At 41.9% G+C, this 14054-nt stretch overlaps 1 protein-coding gene and 1 non-coding gene across 2 annotated transcripts; both read right to left on the bottom strand.

The window, feature by feature from the left end:
• Positions 1 to 148: 148 nt before the first annotated feature.
• Positions 149 to 2895, bottom strand: LOC110929058 (pentatricopeptide repeat-containing protein At5g09450, mitochondrial). The gene is made up of 3 exons (XM_022172158.2): positions 2617 to 2895; positions 2253 to 2538; positions 149 to 1241 (listed from the first exon to the last, which is right to left on the bottom strand). Exons 1-3 carry the CDS (start codon positions 2652 to 2654, stop codon positions 351 to 353), a joined length of 1215 nt encoding a protein of 404 aa, XP_022027850.1. The 5' UTR covers positions 2655 to 2895; the 3' UTR covers positions 149 to 350.
• Positions 2825 to 2908, bottom strand: TRNAL-CAA. The gene has a single exon. It is a non-coding gene; the product is annotated as a tRNA-Leu (tRNA).
• Positions 2909 to 14054: the final 11146 nt, after the last annotated feature.

Below are 14054 nucleotides of genomic sequence, written 5' to 3'. Positions count from 1 at the left end.
ACATCGAGTACGTTTTCTGTAATTATTGAAGACAAAGGACACAGTTTGCAATAAGTGACATACATAAAGGACGACTTTTGTAATTTACTCAATTTAACAAATAGAATAATGATAACGGGATTTCAAGGCAAGGTTAACAAGACAAACATTGACATCATAATATTTATTAATAACTATTAAAATGGATTATCAACACGTCCATGTTGACATACAGCTTTAACAAGTTATAATGCATTACCTAACGCTTATAAGTTATAACAATTCCTCTTGGCATCAAAGAAAGTATACATAACTAAAAATTAAATAAATCCGGTAAGCATTTACCTTATAAAAACTTATTCAGCTCAAATTCATTGCGGGTTACACTTCTTTTCAGACAGCAACACACGAAAAGCTTCCGCCTTTTCAACCAACCCAACTTCTCGAAATGCTATAACAAGCCGATCACATACAGAGACGTCAAAATCGGTTGTTGCAGACGTATTCCATTGATTAATCACTTCTTCAACCTCACCAAAATGCCCAAGCATCAAATATGCAGATAATATGCAAGCATAATTTCTACTAATCATTTTTTGTTTCGTCATTCTTAACGATTTCCATATTTGATCAAGGGTATTCTTGTTTCCCAAAGCAGCATGCAGAATAATAAGAAAATCATACGTTATCCATTCTCGTTGGGTAATACCCTTTTCCGTTTCCACCACAGCGTTGACTTCTGAGTTGACTAGTTGACCCGATGTAAGATATATTTTCACAAGCTTCACGTATCTTTCCCAGCTCTCACTCGGTCCGGCCTCATGAGCACTCATCTCATCAAGAATGTTTCGTGCTTCGTCAATCTTCAAAGATGACGCGCACGAACTTACCCAAAGGTTAAACGTGTAAATATCTGGAGTAACATTCCGGCTTTTAAGTTCTTGAACGACATAAGACACCTTTTCCATCTCTCCGACTGACATGTATAATGTCATCAACTCGTTGTATGTTATGGCAGTTAATGGAAGATTAGATTCTTTCATTCTTTCGTAAAGGTCTTCCGCTTTTGAAGTTAGTTTTGATGCAGCATACGAGTGTAGAAGAGCAGTGTACGATTCGGTTGTTTTAGCGTTAAGAGGTAAACTCTCGAAATAACGTTCGGCAGCATCTATACCGAAAACTTTTGTCAATAAATCGATACGGATTGCATAGTCTGAATCAGATAATTCAAACTCCTGATGTGAAACCATCCACTCAGATAACTGCAAATGCAAAAAGAAATTACATGTTTCGATGTATAGCTTTCGGCAACTAAATCTATGGGTATGTAAAACATGTTTGATGTGTTCTGTGTCAAAATAAATTCAAACTCAGAAATAACATCATTCAATTCAGAAATCTAGCACAAATTCAGAAAATATACGTTATGGCAGTCACGGAAGATTAAATCTTTCATTCTTTTATAAAGGTCCTCTGCTTTTGAAGTTAGTTTTGATGCAGCATACGGGTGTAGAAGAGCAATGTATGATTCAGTTTTTTTAGCATTAAGAGGTAAACAATGAACTATCAAAATAAAGTTCGGCAGCATCTATACCAAAAACTTGTCAATATATCGATACGGATAGCATAGTCTAAATCAGATAATTCAAACTCCCTATGTGAAACTATCCACTCAGATCATGGACAGCTAAATGTTTGAATGTAAAACTTTTGGTAACTAAATCTACGGGCATGTATTTCGGTCCTTGTTTAAAAAAAAGAGTGTAGCGCTCCTATGCGTTTTGATCCCAAAGCCGATCATCCTGCGCATCACGTGTGCGACTATGCAAGGCGTCTTTCACTAAAAGAAATACTAAAAAAGATCATTTCCTGTTAGATTTGTTCATTCAATCAATGGTCAACTGCATAAGGCGTCGCATCAGACCGCTTCACACATCAGCTCGAAACATGTGCATCATGTAATCGCATCGCAATAACTGCGGCCACACGACCTCATCCCGCATCATGCACACCGCGAATAAAAGCGCACATTTTAAAACCAAGGAGCTGATGTATTCTATGTAGAAATAATTTCACGCTCGTAACGAGCATCATACAAATCAGAAATCTAACACAAATACAGGAACCATAACCACATTGATTCAAATTAAAGGACTCATTAAACTCTATTGAATCTACAGATATCACTTCACAGTTCACACATATAATTCAACCGCTTTGATAGTTAAACACTTAAACTACACTAACTTATCAAAAAACTTTAGATCTCTAACCTCAAGAGCATGCTTAAACCGTTGCGATTTCCGAAGCTCCTTCGAAATACTCCGGAGATCATGAACACTAATCCGATTCCCTTCATTGATCCACTTCTCAATAACATTAGTAGCGCTACGCTTCGGCAGCCTCAGCCGGAAAATCCTGGTCTTCAAATCATCTCCGCCGTTGCCACTGCCGTCGGATTCTTCTCCGGCAACCAAAACCGGCGATTCATCGTAAACGAGTTCCGATGAAGAAGATAAGTGCCTCAGTAAACCGTTAGTTCTCGTGCTGATTTGATTCCTAGGGTTTAGAGAGAGAAAATTGTTAGGGTTTAGAGGGAGAAAAATTGTTAGGGTTTGTAGGAAGATATGTTGTTACCGGATGAGTGTAGTGAAGATTGAACGAACAGCCGCCATGATGTGGAATTGATTGATCGAACAATCGGATTGTGAAAACTAAAAAGAAACGAAAGGAATTTTGAAATCGGCAGTGATGAATTAATGGAAAATCGGCAGTGAAGTGATGATGAAAAACAATGTGAAAAAAAAAAAGTCTCGGCAGAAATGTTACTGAGAAAAAAGGTTTTTGTCAGAAGTGGGATTTGAACCCACGCCCTCTTTCGAAGACCAGAACTTGAGTCTGGCGCCTTAGACCACTCGGCCATCCTGACTTTTGTGTTTATTTGAAGAATATATTGATTATGTTTGATGTAAAGTAAATGCAATAAAAAGGTTTTGCATTTGGTTGAATTTAATTTTTTTTTTAAGGATTTTGATAAAAGTCTATTAAAGCGTTATGATCATCCCATACTTATTTTTATATTATTTAATATAACATAGAGAGAGAGAGAAAAATAGAGTGAGAGAAAGAGAGGCAAAGAAGAGAGATATCGGAGTATGATGATCAGGAGCTCCATCCTCTTTACACTGAAAATTGATAAGGTTGGGAAGGGGGTAGAGCGTTTCCCTCCATCCCGCGATGATGTGGCCTCCTCTCAATACTTTTTCATTTTCCATAACGCATAGCCAATGTACTACTTTTATGTGTCTTAGTTGTTATAATGGTTTTTTTTTTTTTTTTTTTTTTTTTTTTTTTTTTTTGTAGTTTAAGAAGTAACTTGTGGTTGCTTATCATAAGTCTAAGCACAATGTTAATCCAGCACAAAGGTTTGATATGTGAGTTGTAAGATAGATGGGAGTTTTAATAGATTTGATGTGACAACCCGTATTCCAGAACCTTTTTTGTGTTTTGACACAACTTGTATGAACATTACTTGATTGATTGATGTGCTTGATTTTAATGTATGTTACGAGGTTGTTATATTAATGTGCTACGTGATTTTATGTGAATGCTTTAAGTATAATTGCATAACACTTGTCCTAATCGCACAAGCCCTTTTGGCCGTACACCTATGTCTCTCGGCTCACTATATTTGGCCGACTCGAGACCAAGGGCATCCCAATAATGGGTTCGGCCCACTCCTATTGTGCATACATGAACCTTTAGGGGGTTTAGTTTTCTCATTACTTGCAAATCACAACACACACATCAACCTTAATCGCCTCTTCCTCTCTCTCTCGTTTTCCTTTGAACCCGACGACAACTCTCTCTCTCGAAGACCTTCTCGGCTTCATCTTGTATTCTGGTTAGTGTATTGTTAAATTGTTATGAGACATCAAGTTGTGATTGTTATGATCTATGTAATATCTAGGGTGCTATGCTAGTAAAATTATAAATGAAATTGTGCTCGTAAATCTGGAACATGTGTTTGATTTCAAGGTGGATATATGTCATGAAACTGTTAGGGTTGGCTTTGATTAGTTTGATTCGGGATTGATAAGCAATAGGTTGCATGATAGTCTTTGAACTCGTTAATCACATGATCCGATCGTATGTTCCGTATGATATTGATTAATTGTTCTTGATATGATGATGATTACGGTGATATGAATATGATTGATTTCTGAATTGAATGTTGTTTGATCCGGTTTGAAACTGCCAAAGTTGTTTGATGTTTTTACGGAATTATTGAGCTGCAAATTAAGGAAATCAGGAAATCAGTTACATCTCCGGTCTCGACACGGGTTGCGAGTCGAGAACCCACAGTCTCGACTCGAGACCACACCACATCAGCACAAAAACAGCATGACTCGAGATCATGGTTGCGAGTCTGGTTGCGACTCGAGACCGCCTAGTCTCGAGTGATGAACATATGACCCGAGACCTCCTCAGTTGCGACTCGAGAACTCGTAGGCTACAACTCGAGACCGCATAGTCTCGACTTGAGACCATATACACGTGCACACTGTTTTGGACTTGCATGCTGTTACGAGCCCAACTATTTGGGCCGCATACTTGGACTTTGCTTATTTACGTAGATGAGGCTATTGGATGTGTATGTGCACTGTTGATTAACTGAAGTATTTATACGTGTGTGCCATGATCAATACGTGTATGCAAATGTGTGTAGAAAACATACGTGCACTACTTAAATACGAACCTGACTTGTATGGTACAACTATGTTAGGACGTGGTTGACCACAATATAGCTTGATTGACCTTTCTGTGTATCTGCCGAGCAAACCAAGGTGAGTTCACACTCTTACCAAGGCATGGGATTCCCGGGGTAGGGAATGGGATTAAATGGTTACTTGCACTTACATTGTTATTGGGAATTATGAATCACTGACCTTGTTAGGGGAAGGTCACTTATAGTTACTGCTAGACTAGTGATACAAATACTAATCTTCGCACACATGCCTGGAATGGCCGCAATATGAATACAATATTGATCTTCGCACACATGCCTGGAATGGCCGCGATACTAATACTAAACTTCGCACACATGCCTGGAGGGCCGCGATACAAATATAACTAGTCTACAATACATGGGAAACTCCCACTAATCTTCGCAAACATGCCTGGAGGGCCGCGATACAAGTATATACGATACACGGTTTACTAAACAAACATACGATTTACGAAACGAACACTATAACTAAACAACCAATGGTGAACTCGCTCAACTAGTTGTTGACTCTCTATTACATGCCTTGCAGGACGTTAGATACACATGGAGCTTGCACAGGGAGGCACGGTCATTGTGGACATGGATCATGGATGCGTTGTTAAACATTTATGACATTTCAAACTTTATACTTATGTTGGGTTTACATTTATGCTTCCGCTAAACATTGAAAATACTTATGTTTTGAACACCTTTCATATTGGTTTGGTTGAATTACAGTTATGAAGAAACACTAGATAAATGGTCGGAACCTAGATATCTAGGGGGTTTGAATCCACAATAAAGGGTTAGCTCTCTCTCGATTGATTCAGTTGCTACCGATCTCCTTCTCCGGTGAGTCTGCAAAAAAGAGCACCGTTAGCCTCGTCAAGGGGAGAAGAGGGTTCTCTCCTTGACCCGACTCCGGTGTGAGAATAAGTATTGGTAATGGAGAAGAGAAAGTATTTGAGAGGTAAATGTGAGGGAAAACCTGTTATTGAAAAGATGACGGAAGATGCTAACGCCGTAGCGGTTATATTTCCTTCCGTTAAATTCTTTAATCCCACGTTAAGTTGCCTCGATCCGATGTGATTGCACACGGATCATGGTTTAATCTATGGCTGGGGGATTGCCACGTGGAAAGTGATTAAGTGGAGATCATTCTCCAATTGCATGCTTTTGTTGTGATTTCAGGGATGCTTGTGATAATGACATGTGTCCAGACGGTTATAACCGTCTGGGTGGTGCACGATCATATTCTTTCTAGAAGATTACTGTTGTAATCTAGTGTGACACCTTACTGTGTGTACAATGATATCCAGGTTTGGATATTTGGGCGGAAGTATTGATCTCAGGGTTTTAATGGAAGAAGGCGCAAGGATTTTATGCTTTCCTTTGAGCGCGCGACTATAATTTGATGATTACTTTCTCCCTTTTGTAAGACCAATGCGCGGCCGCGCAAGGTTAAAAGGTTGAAAGGTCAGTTTGTGGTATGGTCTCAAATCCTTTTTATGAGGTTTTTAGGACCTTACCCCTTCAAGTCCCCCAGTCTAGTGTTGTACTTATGCAAATAAGTGGAGCACTGGACTTATGAGAGGGAAATGTTTTTGGGCGCGAAAAATGAGGAATCTTCAATGAGAAGATTTAATTTTGTTTTGAAGGTTTTGGAAATCTTTGACTTTAGTGGATGGTACAGTCAGGACTGTGTGACAGGCTGACACTGTCAGGTATATGTTATTATCCGTGTTTTTCACGCGCGCGTGCAAACGCGTGTGTATTTTTTCTGCTGTTTGGAGAACTGTGATACCCGGAAAAATCGCTGTGACGGTTACCGATGCTATTTATTGCGATAAGTATATAACGTTTGGGTAACCTCTTTGTGCCATCATTGTTTTGTTGAAAACTTTTCCCCTTCCTTTCTTCTTTAATTGAAAATCCACTATTCCCCTTCTTATGTCAACCGGAGAACATCAAGAAGGTCTTGCTGAAGAGATGTCGACTGAACTTCCACCGTTGAAGTGGTCCAGAGCGTCTTTTGATGGTTTAGTTCAGAATTTCAAGTTTCCAGAAAGCTGGGGTGCTCTGTATCCTGAAGAGGGGCAGACGGCGGCGGATGCTCCGGCTGGGTATATTACCCTCTTTTGGGATTTTTTCTGTGATGGTAACTTTCGCTTGCCTGTTACCAGATTTTTTCTTGAAATCCTTGAGTTTTACAACCTGCATATCTCCCAACTTCACCCTATTGGTATGGTTAGGGTTCGACATTTTGAATTCGTGTGTCGGACGATGTATGTTGAACCAACCGTCCCCCGATTTAGGGTTTTTCATCAAATGCATTGTACCCAAGGGTTCTATTCGTTCGTTCAGAGGGTTTCTGCTAAGAAGATTTTACTGCATCCTCCGAAATCTTTCCATGATTGGAAGCAAAAATTCTTTTTTATCAAGGCCGGAGTGATTCCGATGAAGATGGTTCTAAGGGGGAAGGATGATGTTCCGATTGAAACCCTTCAGACCCCCGTTAGTGAGAACTGGTATCAAGATTTGAAAGATGTGCCTAATATTGTGTTGCCGGAGAAGGCTCTTGTTGGAGCCGGCATGAGTTTAAACTGGAAGATGGAAGGTGACGACAAACCTGTGTATACGGAGAATGGTCATAGTAAGTTTGGGATTCTTCCCCCCCTTTTTTTGACCCGCTGCTTTCTTCGAATGTAGTTGTTTCTCTGTATGTTGTTGCTTTCAAGAGGGAAGGCGGTCGAATGGGTACAATCAAGAAAAAACCAGAAGAAGAGCTTTGGTACCATCGCATTGTGGGGAATTTTGTTCTTCCGCGGGATGCGGATTTATCTGTTCACCCGGCTGCTGGTGCGGGTAAGTTGCATTTGTTTCTGTTTCCTGTTCTTGCGCGTTGTGGGTTTATTCTTTATTCTGCGCCTTTGCAGGTGAGTTGTCAAATTTGGGCATAGGCCCTGAGAAGAAAAGACGCGCGACGACTAGTAATGTTGCGCCGAAAAAGAGTGATGCTGAGAAGACTCAATCTTCTAAAGCTAAAAATGTTGGGGAGAAGAAAGGTATGCGCCATTCTTCTGACAACTGGTGTGATTATGTGGTGGTTTCTGATACTTTGGAGGGTCTTGCGCCTGCAGTTACTATTAGGCGACCGAAACCAGAACCAAAAGACTCTGCTGACATTCCTCCATCTAACCCAGAGGATCCAATTGATTTGGAATCCAGCCCTGAGCATTTGGTGCCAAGGGGAGCAAGCAAAAGGAAACAAACTGATACTGACGCGGAGGGTCAACCTCCTAAAAAAGTTCAGAGGAAGAAAATTACCCGAAGAGGGAATCTTGATGCCTTTATTACGGAATCTGTTCCTGGTAAGTAGCATCTTCTCTTGTTTTCTTTACGCGGACCAGATTCTTATGGATTTTTATTTTTACAGAAGTTCCTGTTGCTTCAATTCCCACGAACTTGCAATCTGTGGTGAATGAAGAACTTCCTTCTACCCCTCCACATGCTTCTGTAGCTGATCAGCTGAAACCTATAGAGGTTGCAGACGATGGTGTGGAGAAGACTGTTGAAGCTGAGAAGCCTACTGATGTTGACCCAGGTGTGGTGAATGATGCTGATAATCCCCCAACCCCTGAGGTTGTTGTTCAAGACCTGGGGGAAGGAGCAACTGAGAAAACTTCTACTCCTTCCCCTAAACCTTTGGACCCTACGTCGGAGCATTTTGAGAAGGTAACAGTTGAAGAGCAAGATTCGTCTGCTGGTGTTAGTAAACAATCTCCCATCCGCCCAGAGGAGACCTTGGGAGATTATTACTATCGGACTTATACGGAGAAGGATGCTGCTGACCCTCACGCCCCCGTTTGGAATTTGAAGAAAGGTGACACTTTCGCGGATTGGCATGTGTGCCAAGATTGGTTGCAGGGGATACTTCTACCTGGGGAGGTCAAATTGCAGGAAGATCGGTCTTATGAGCAGACCTACCAGTCTTATTTTGCTGAAACTGCTTCTCATGTTTCTACCACCCACCGTATTGTTCGTGAGTGGTACAGTATGCATAAGGAGCAGAAATCCTTTATGGTGGCTCAGAAGAGATTTGCCAAAGATGAGAGACGTCTGGCTCAGTTAATGGCTAAATTAGAAGCTGACCAAGCCAAGTTTGAAACTGAGCGCAAGACTGAGGAATGGTCTGTTGCCGGTTGGAAAAGAAAGGCGGAAGCTGAAGCTGCTCTCCTCTCCGAGGAACGTAAAAATTGGAGGAAAATTTGCGAGAAAGATAATGCTGAGAAAGCAAATCTTCGTAATATTATCAATAACCTCAAGGCTGAGGTTGAAAAACTGAAGAATCAGGATGCGGAGGTAGAAAAATTGAAGAAAGAAAAAACGGATATGGAAGCTGCGCTGGTGGAGGCACGTTCTCATAGGGAACGAAGTGAGCAACGGGAGGTACAAGCTTTAACCACTCTCGCCGTTAGAGATAAAGAATTAGAGGAACTTACTGCTTTGGTTTCTGACCAGGAACAACTGAAGAAGGATCTGGAGCTCGCGCATTCCGAAAATACTGAAACCTCCCGCCGTTTAACTGAGGTTGAAGAGAAACTGGAAAATTCAGAAACAGCGCGGGTCACAGCGGAAAGCGAGGTTGACCCTTTAAAGAATGATATGGCCTGGTTGAAGGATCGTGGGATTGCTTGTGTAAGTTCCTTTTCCCTTTTTTGTTGCGAAACCATATATGCGCTTTTTTATTTGATGCTTATTTTCGCTTGATTTCATAGGTTGCTGAATCTGTGTTAAACTCTGAAGAACTGGATAAAACTGTTGCTAATTTGGTGGTTGCTGCACAGCGAGATGGGTATGCGCAAGGTTATGCGGAATGCTCCCAACATGTGAATAGCGCGCTGAAGGTTACCTGGGATGATAGCAAGTCTGCTACCTTTGGCGTAGATACTGCCGCTGCGCTTGCTTCCCTGAAGACAGAGTTTAATAATTTGCAACTTCCAGTTATGGAGTTGATAAATGTGGCGCTGCAATCGGATGATCATGTGGCGCAACTTAAAGAAATCTTTCCGGATGAGGGTGAAGATTTAGAGTAGGATGAAATTGTTTTGAACAATTTGTTTTTTTTTTTTGTGGGATGTAGATCCTTGTTTTGTCAGTGCGCTGCTGCGCAAGAATTCGAAACACTGCTATGTTTGACTCTCTTTAGGGCGTATTTGTACGCTGAAGATAGTATGTTTCTATTTGTTTTGTTAAATGATTTTACAATATTTTGCATGAGTACAATTGCTTTTACTTGAGTAAGGCGAATGAAGTTGGTATGAAGCTAATGTGTGAGTTTATGGTCGTTTCTGACGTGATCACTGACCGCGCATGGAGCTTATTTCATACTACCATAATGTTTTTGCGCTTACTAAAAAGAAATTGCATGCACTTTGTAAACACAAAAATAATAGAAACTTTGTAATCTTATTCATGGATAAAGCTCAGAGGCGTTACAAAGTTTTTTTTTTTTAATAATTAAATGGAACTTAACTTACTCCCTGATAGTTCCTCTGCACTTGACAAGTCATGTTTTTTCTGCGGAAAACCTATAGAGTCCTTTAAGTTTTGGCCCGTTTGCTTGAGCTTTCTTCTCCCCGGGTAATCTGCTTAATCTCCTTGCGCATATTCTGGAGTAAATGCGTAAGTTCTCCATTTTTGAGGGCTTTCTCTATTTCCGTGCGCAAAGATATGCAGTTATTCGTGGTGTGCCCGTTGTCTTTATGATATTCACAGTATTGCGCCGGGTCTTGACCACGTTTACTCTTTCATCGGAATCGGAGGTTTGAACTGGTAGTCCTCAGTGCTCAGAACCTCCGCAGGGGTCTTTGTTAGGGGAGTCCACTGCCTCCCCCTATTTTCGTGTTTGTTTTCTCTTTGTGCAGAGAGCTTGTTGATTGTTGTGCGGGCATCTTCAGAGGAACGACTTCCTGATGACTCGCGCCATGATTTTTTGAACCTTCTCTCACCGGTTGCGCTTAAGTCTGTGGGCCTGTTGTGTGGTGGTGGTGGCCTGTTTGTAGTAAGGTTTTTCTCAGTCTGCGCATAAACCTTGGCCGCCGCCATTATCTTTTCCCAACTCTTGGGAAGGCCCTCTGTTCCAGATAATACTTTGACCATGTCGTCACATCTAACCGCGTACTTAAACTGAGCACGGATTAGTTGTTCGTGAACACCACCAATCTCCAACACTTCTTTATTGTATCTGGTGATAAAATCCTCCAGATTCTCGTCATCGCGGCGCCAGATGTTCATGATGTCGGATGTATCACGCATGGAACGCCTTTGTTGACTGAAGTGTGTTAAAAAATTTTGACGCAGATCTTTCCATGACTCAATTTGCCCTGTTGGTAGGTTATCAAACCAGATTCGCGCTGGGCCGGTTAATGTTTGTACAAAAAATGACACCATAGCGGAAGAGTCCAACCGCCAACCAACCCTGCGCTGGTGAATACTCTCAGATGATCATCGGGGTCAGTTAACCCATTGAATTTCCCGACGTTAGATGGTAATTTTGCCCTCTCCAATGGAGCCAGAGCTATCTCCAGTATGAACTTCGAGTTTTCCGCTGCTTCTGCAGGGCGGTAAACTAAGTCATAATTATGCTCTGCCTCAGGGTTGTAAACCGCTCGAGGCCTGGATTTGTTATAATTTGGCTGCAGTCTGTTGAACACGCTAGTGTTTGCACTCAAACGATATGTTTGATCAGATTCATCAGTGTGAGTGTCCCATTGGGAACCCAACCTATCATGAACCGATTGCCTTCGACGAGGGTGTGGTTCATGGTGTTGTCTCTGGTAGCTGCTTGTATCATCATAAGTTGATTCTTCTCGCTGGGAAGCATGAGCTCTAGATCCCGGCCTTCGTGATTGGGTCACGGGAGCAGTTTGAGCACACAGCTGTGTGTACACTGCATTTAATGCCCCTTGGGACCGGACATACCATGATATCGGAGTTTCTCCCGGTGGTAAAATTGATTGAGCGGGATTTGCTGGTAACATTCCTGGAGTAACAGGGTCATTTGCTCGATTAGATTGAACCTCATTATCGTCTGAGGCCTCTTCTACAATCCCTTCTACTAGTAAATTATTTCCGACGTTTGGTCGAGGACCAGGTTGTCGGTGAGAAGGCGAATTTTCTGCCATGTGTAAAAACAGAAGAATGGAATGAACTGAATCGAAACGAGGTAGAAACTAGAAAAACTGAGAAAACGGTGGGCGCCAATGAAGAAACACTAGATAAATGGTCGAAACCGAGATATCTAGGGGGTTTGAATCCGCAATAAAGGGTTAGCTCTCTCTCGATTGATTCATGCTACCGATCTCCTTCTTCGGTGAGTCTGCAAAAAAGAGCACCATTAGCCTCGTCAAGGGGAGAAGAGGGTTCTCTCCTTGACCCGACTCCGGTGTGAGAATAAGTATTGGTAATGGAGAAGAGAAAGTATTTGAGAGGTAAATGTGATCTGAGTTTATACCTGAACAGTTCTCGTATTTATAACCGGGAGTTTGGGAGGAAAAACCTGTTATTGAAAAGATGACGGAAGATGCTAACGCTGTAGCGGTTATATTTCCTTCCGTTAAATTCCTTAATCCCACGTTAAGTTGCCTTGATCCGATGTGATTGCACACGGATCGTGGTTTGATCTATGGCTGGGGGATTGCCACGTGGAAAGTGATTAAGTGGAGATCATTCTCCAATTGCATGCTTTTGTTGTGATTTCAGGGATGCTTGTGATAATGACACGTGTCCAGACGGTTATAACCGTCTAGGTGGTGCACGATCATATTCTTTCTAGAAGATTACTGCTGTAATCTAGTGTGACACCTTACTGTGTGTACACAGCTGAATAAATCCCAAGTCTGGGTAAAATGATATCCAAGTTTGGATATTTGGGCGGAAGTATTGATCTCAGGGTTTTAATGGAAGAAGGCGCAAGGATTTTATGCTTTCCTTTGAGCGCGCGACTATAATTTGATGATTACTTTCTCCCTTTTGTAAGACCAATGCACGGCCGCGCAAGGTTAAAAGGTTGAAAGGTCAGTTTGTGGTATGGTCTCAAATCCTTTTTATGAGGTTTTTGAGACCTTACCCCTTCAAGTTACTATTTACATTGTTCAATATGATTGGTGGCTTGATCCTGGTCAGTCACGCCTCCAAGCAGTGATACCCCGTGTGTGGATTTTGGGGGTGTGACAGATTGGTATCAGAGCCATTGGTTATAGAGAACTTGGATTTAATAAGGGGAAAACGTTTTTATTAAAACCGGACTATAACCTGTACAGTGCTCAACGATCCACAACAACGCTTCGCTCCACGTGCAAGACTCAACACTATAGGTACTACTATTCATGTTTACATTGCCTACTTGCTAGATTACATAGAACTTTGCTCATGGTATGCTTAGATAAACATAACCACTATTGCTTGAGAACACTTGTGTGCTTACTCTCTTCTGTCATCGCACTTTTCGCGAACCTCTCTCACTTATGTTCCCTTGATATGAAGATCATGAGTGGACGCGTTAACATGACTCAAGCCCAGTTGACGGATCTGATTAACGAACAAGTTGCTGCGGCACTTGCAGCCGCACAAGCAGGAGGTCAACCCGCTCAGCAACCTGTTTGCACTTTCAAGAATTTCATGGACTGTCGTCCTAGCACATTCAGTGGCACTGAAGGAGCAGTTGGACTCCTCCATTGGTTTGAAAAGCTCGAGTCCGTATTTGAGATGTGTGAATGCCCTGAGGCTCGCAGGGTGAAGTACGCCACTGGTACGCTAGAAGGCATTGCGCTAATTTGGTGGAATGCGCAAGTTCAGATGTTAGGGCGGGCAGCTGCTAATGCCACCCCTTGGAATGATTTCAAGGAACTAATCAAGCGGGAATACTGCACACGAGACGACATCCACAAGTTAGAAGTGGAGTTCTTCCATCTAAAAATGACGGGGTCAGAGATTGAGGCTTATACGAAAAGGTCAAACGAGCTGGCCATCTTGTGTCCAACTATGGTGGATCCTCCTATCAAGCGTATTGAGTTGTATCTCAAAGGGCTAGCACCAGAAATCCAAAGTCACGTGACATCGGCCAACCTTGATAATATCCAGGATATTCAACGTCTTGCTCATCGCCTCACAAATCAGGCAGTGCAACAGAACAGGCTGCCTAAACGTATCAGTGCTACCGATGCTACTACTTCCGCTACTCCCAGTGATAACAAGTGGAAATGGGATGGGGATTCCAGCAAAGGTTCAGCTACAGCTCAGTCTC

This window comes from Helianthus annuus, chromosome 3, assembly GCF_002127325.2.
Source record: "Helianthus annuus cultivar XRQ/B chromosome 3, HanXRQr2.0-SUNRISE, whole genome shotgun sequence".
NCBI classification, from domain to species: Eukaryota; Viridiplantae; Streptophyta; class Magnoliopsida; order Asterales; family Asteraceae; genus Helianthus; species Helianthus annuus.
The sequence above is the reverse complement of the archived record's forward strand: the minus strand, read 5'-3'. Positions and strand labels throughout refer to the sequence as shown.

Excerpts from the sequence above, each read along its gene's own strand:
- LOC110929058 (XM_022172158.2), bottom strand. The coding sequence starts at position 2,654 with ATGGCGGCTGTTCGTTCAATCTTCACTACACTCATCCG. Across the intron at positions 2,539-2,616 it reads ATCTTCACTACACTCATCCG|GAATCAAATCAGCACGAGAA; the intron begins GTAACAACATAT and ends TCTAAACCCTAG. Across the intron at positions 1,242-2,252 it reads GGTTTAAGCATGCTCTTGAG|TTATCTGAGTGGATGGTTTC; the intron begins GTTAGAGATCTA and ends TTGCATTTGCAG.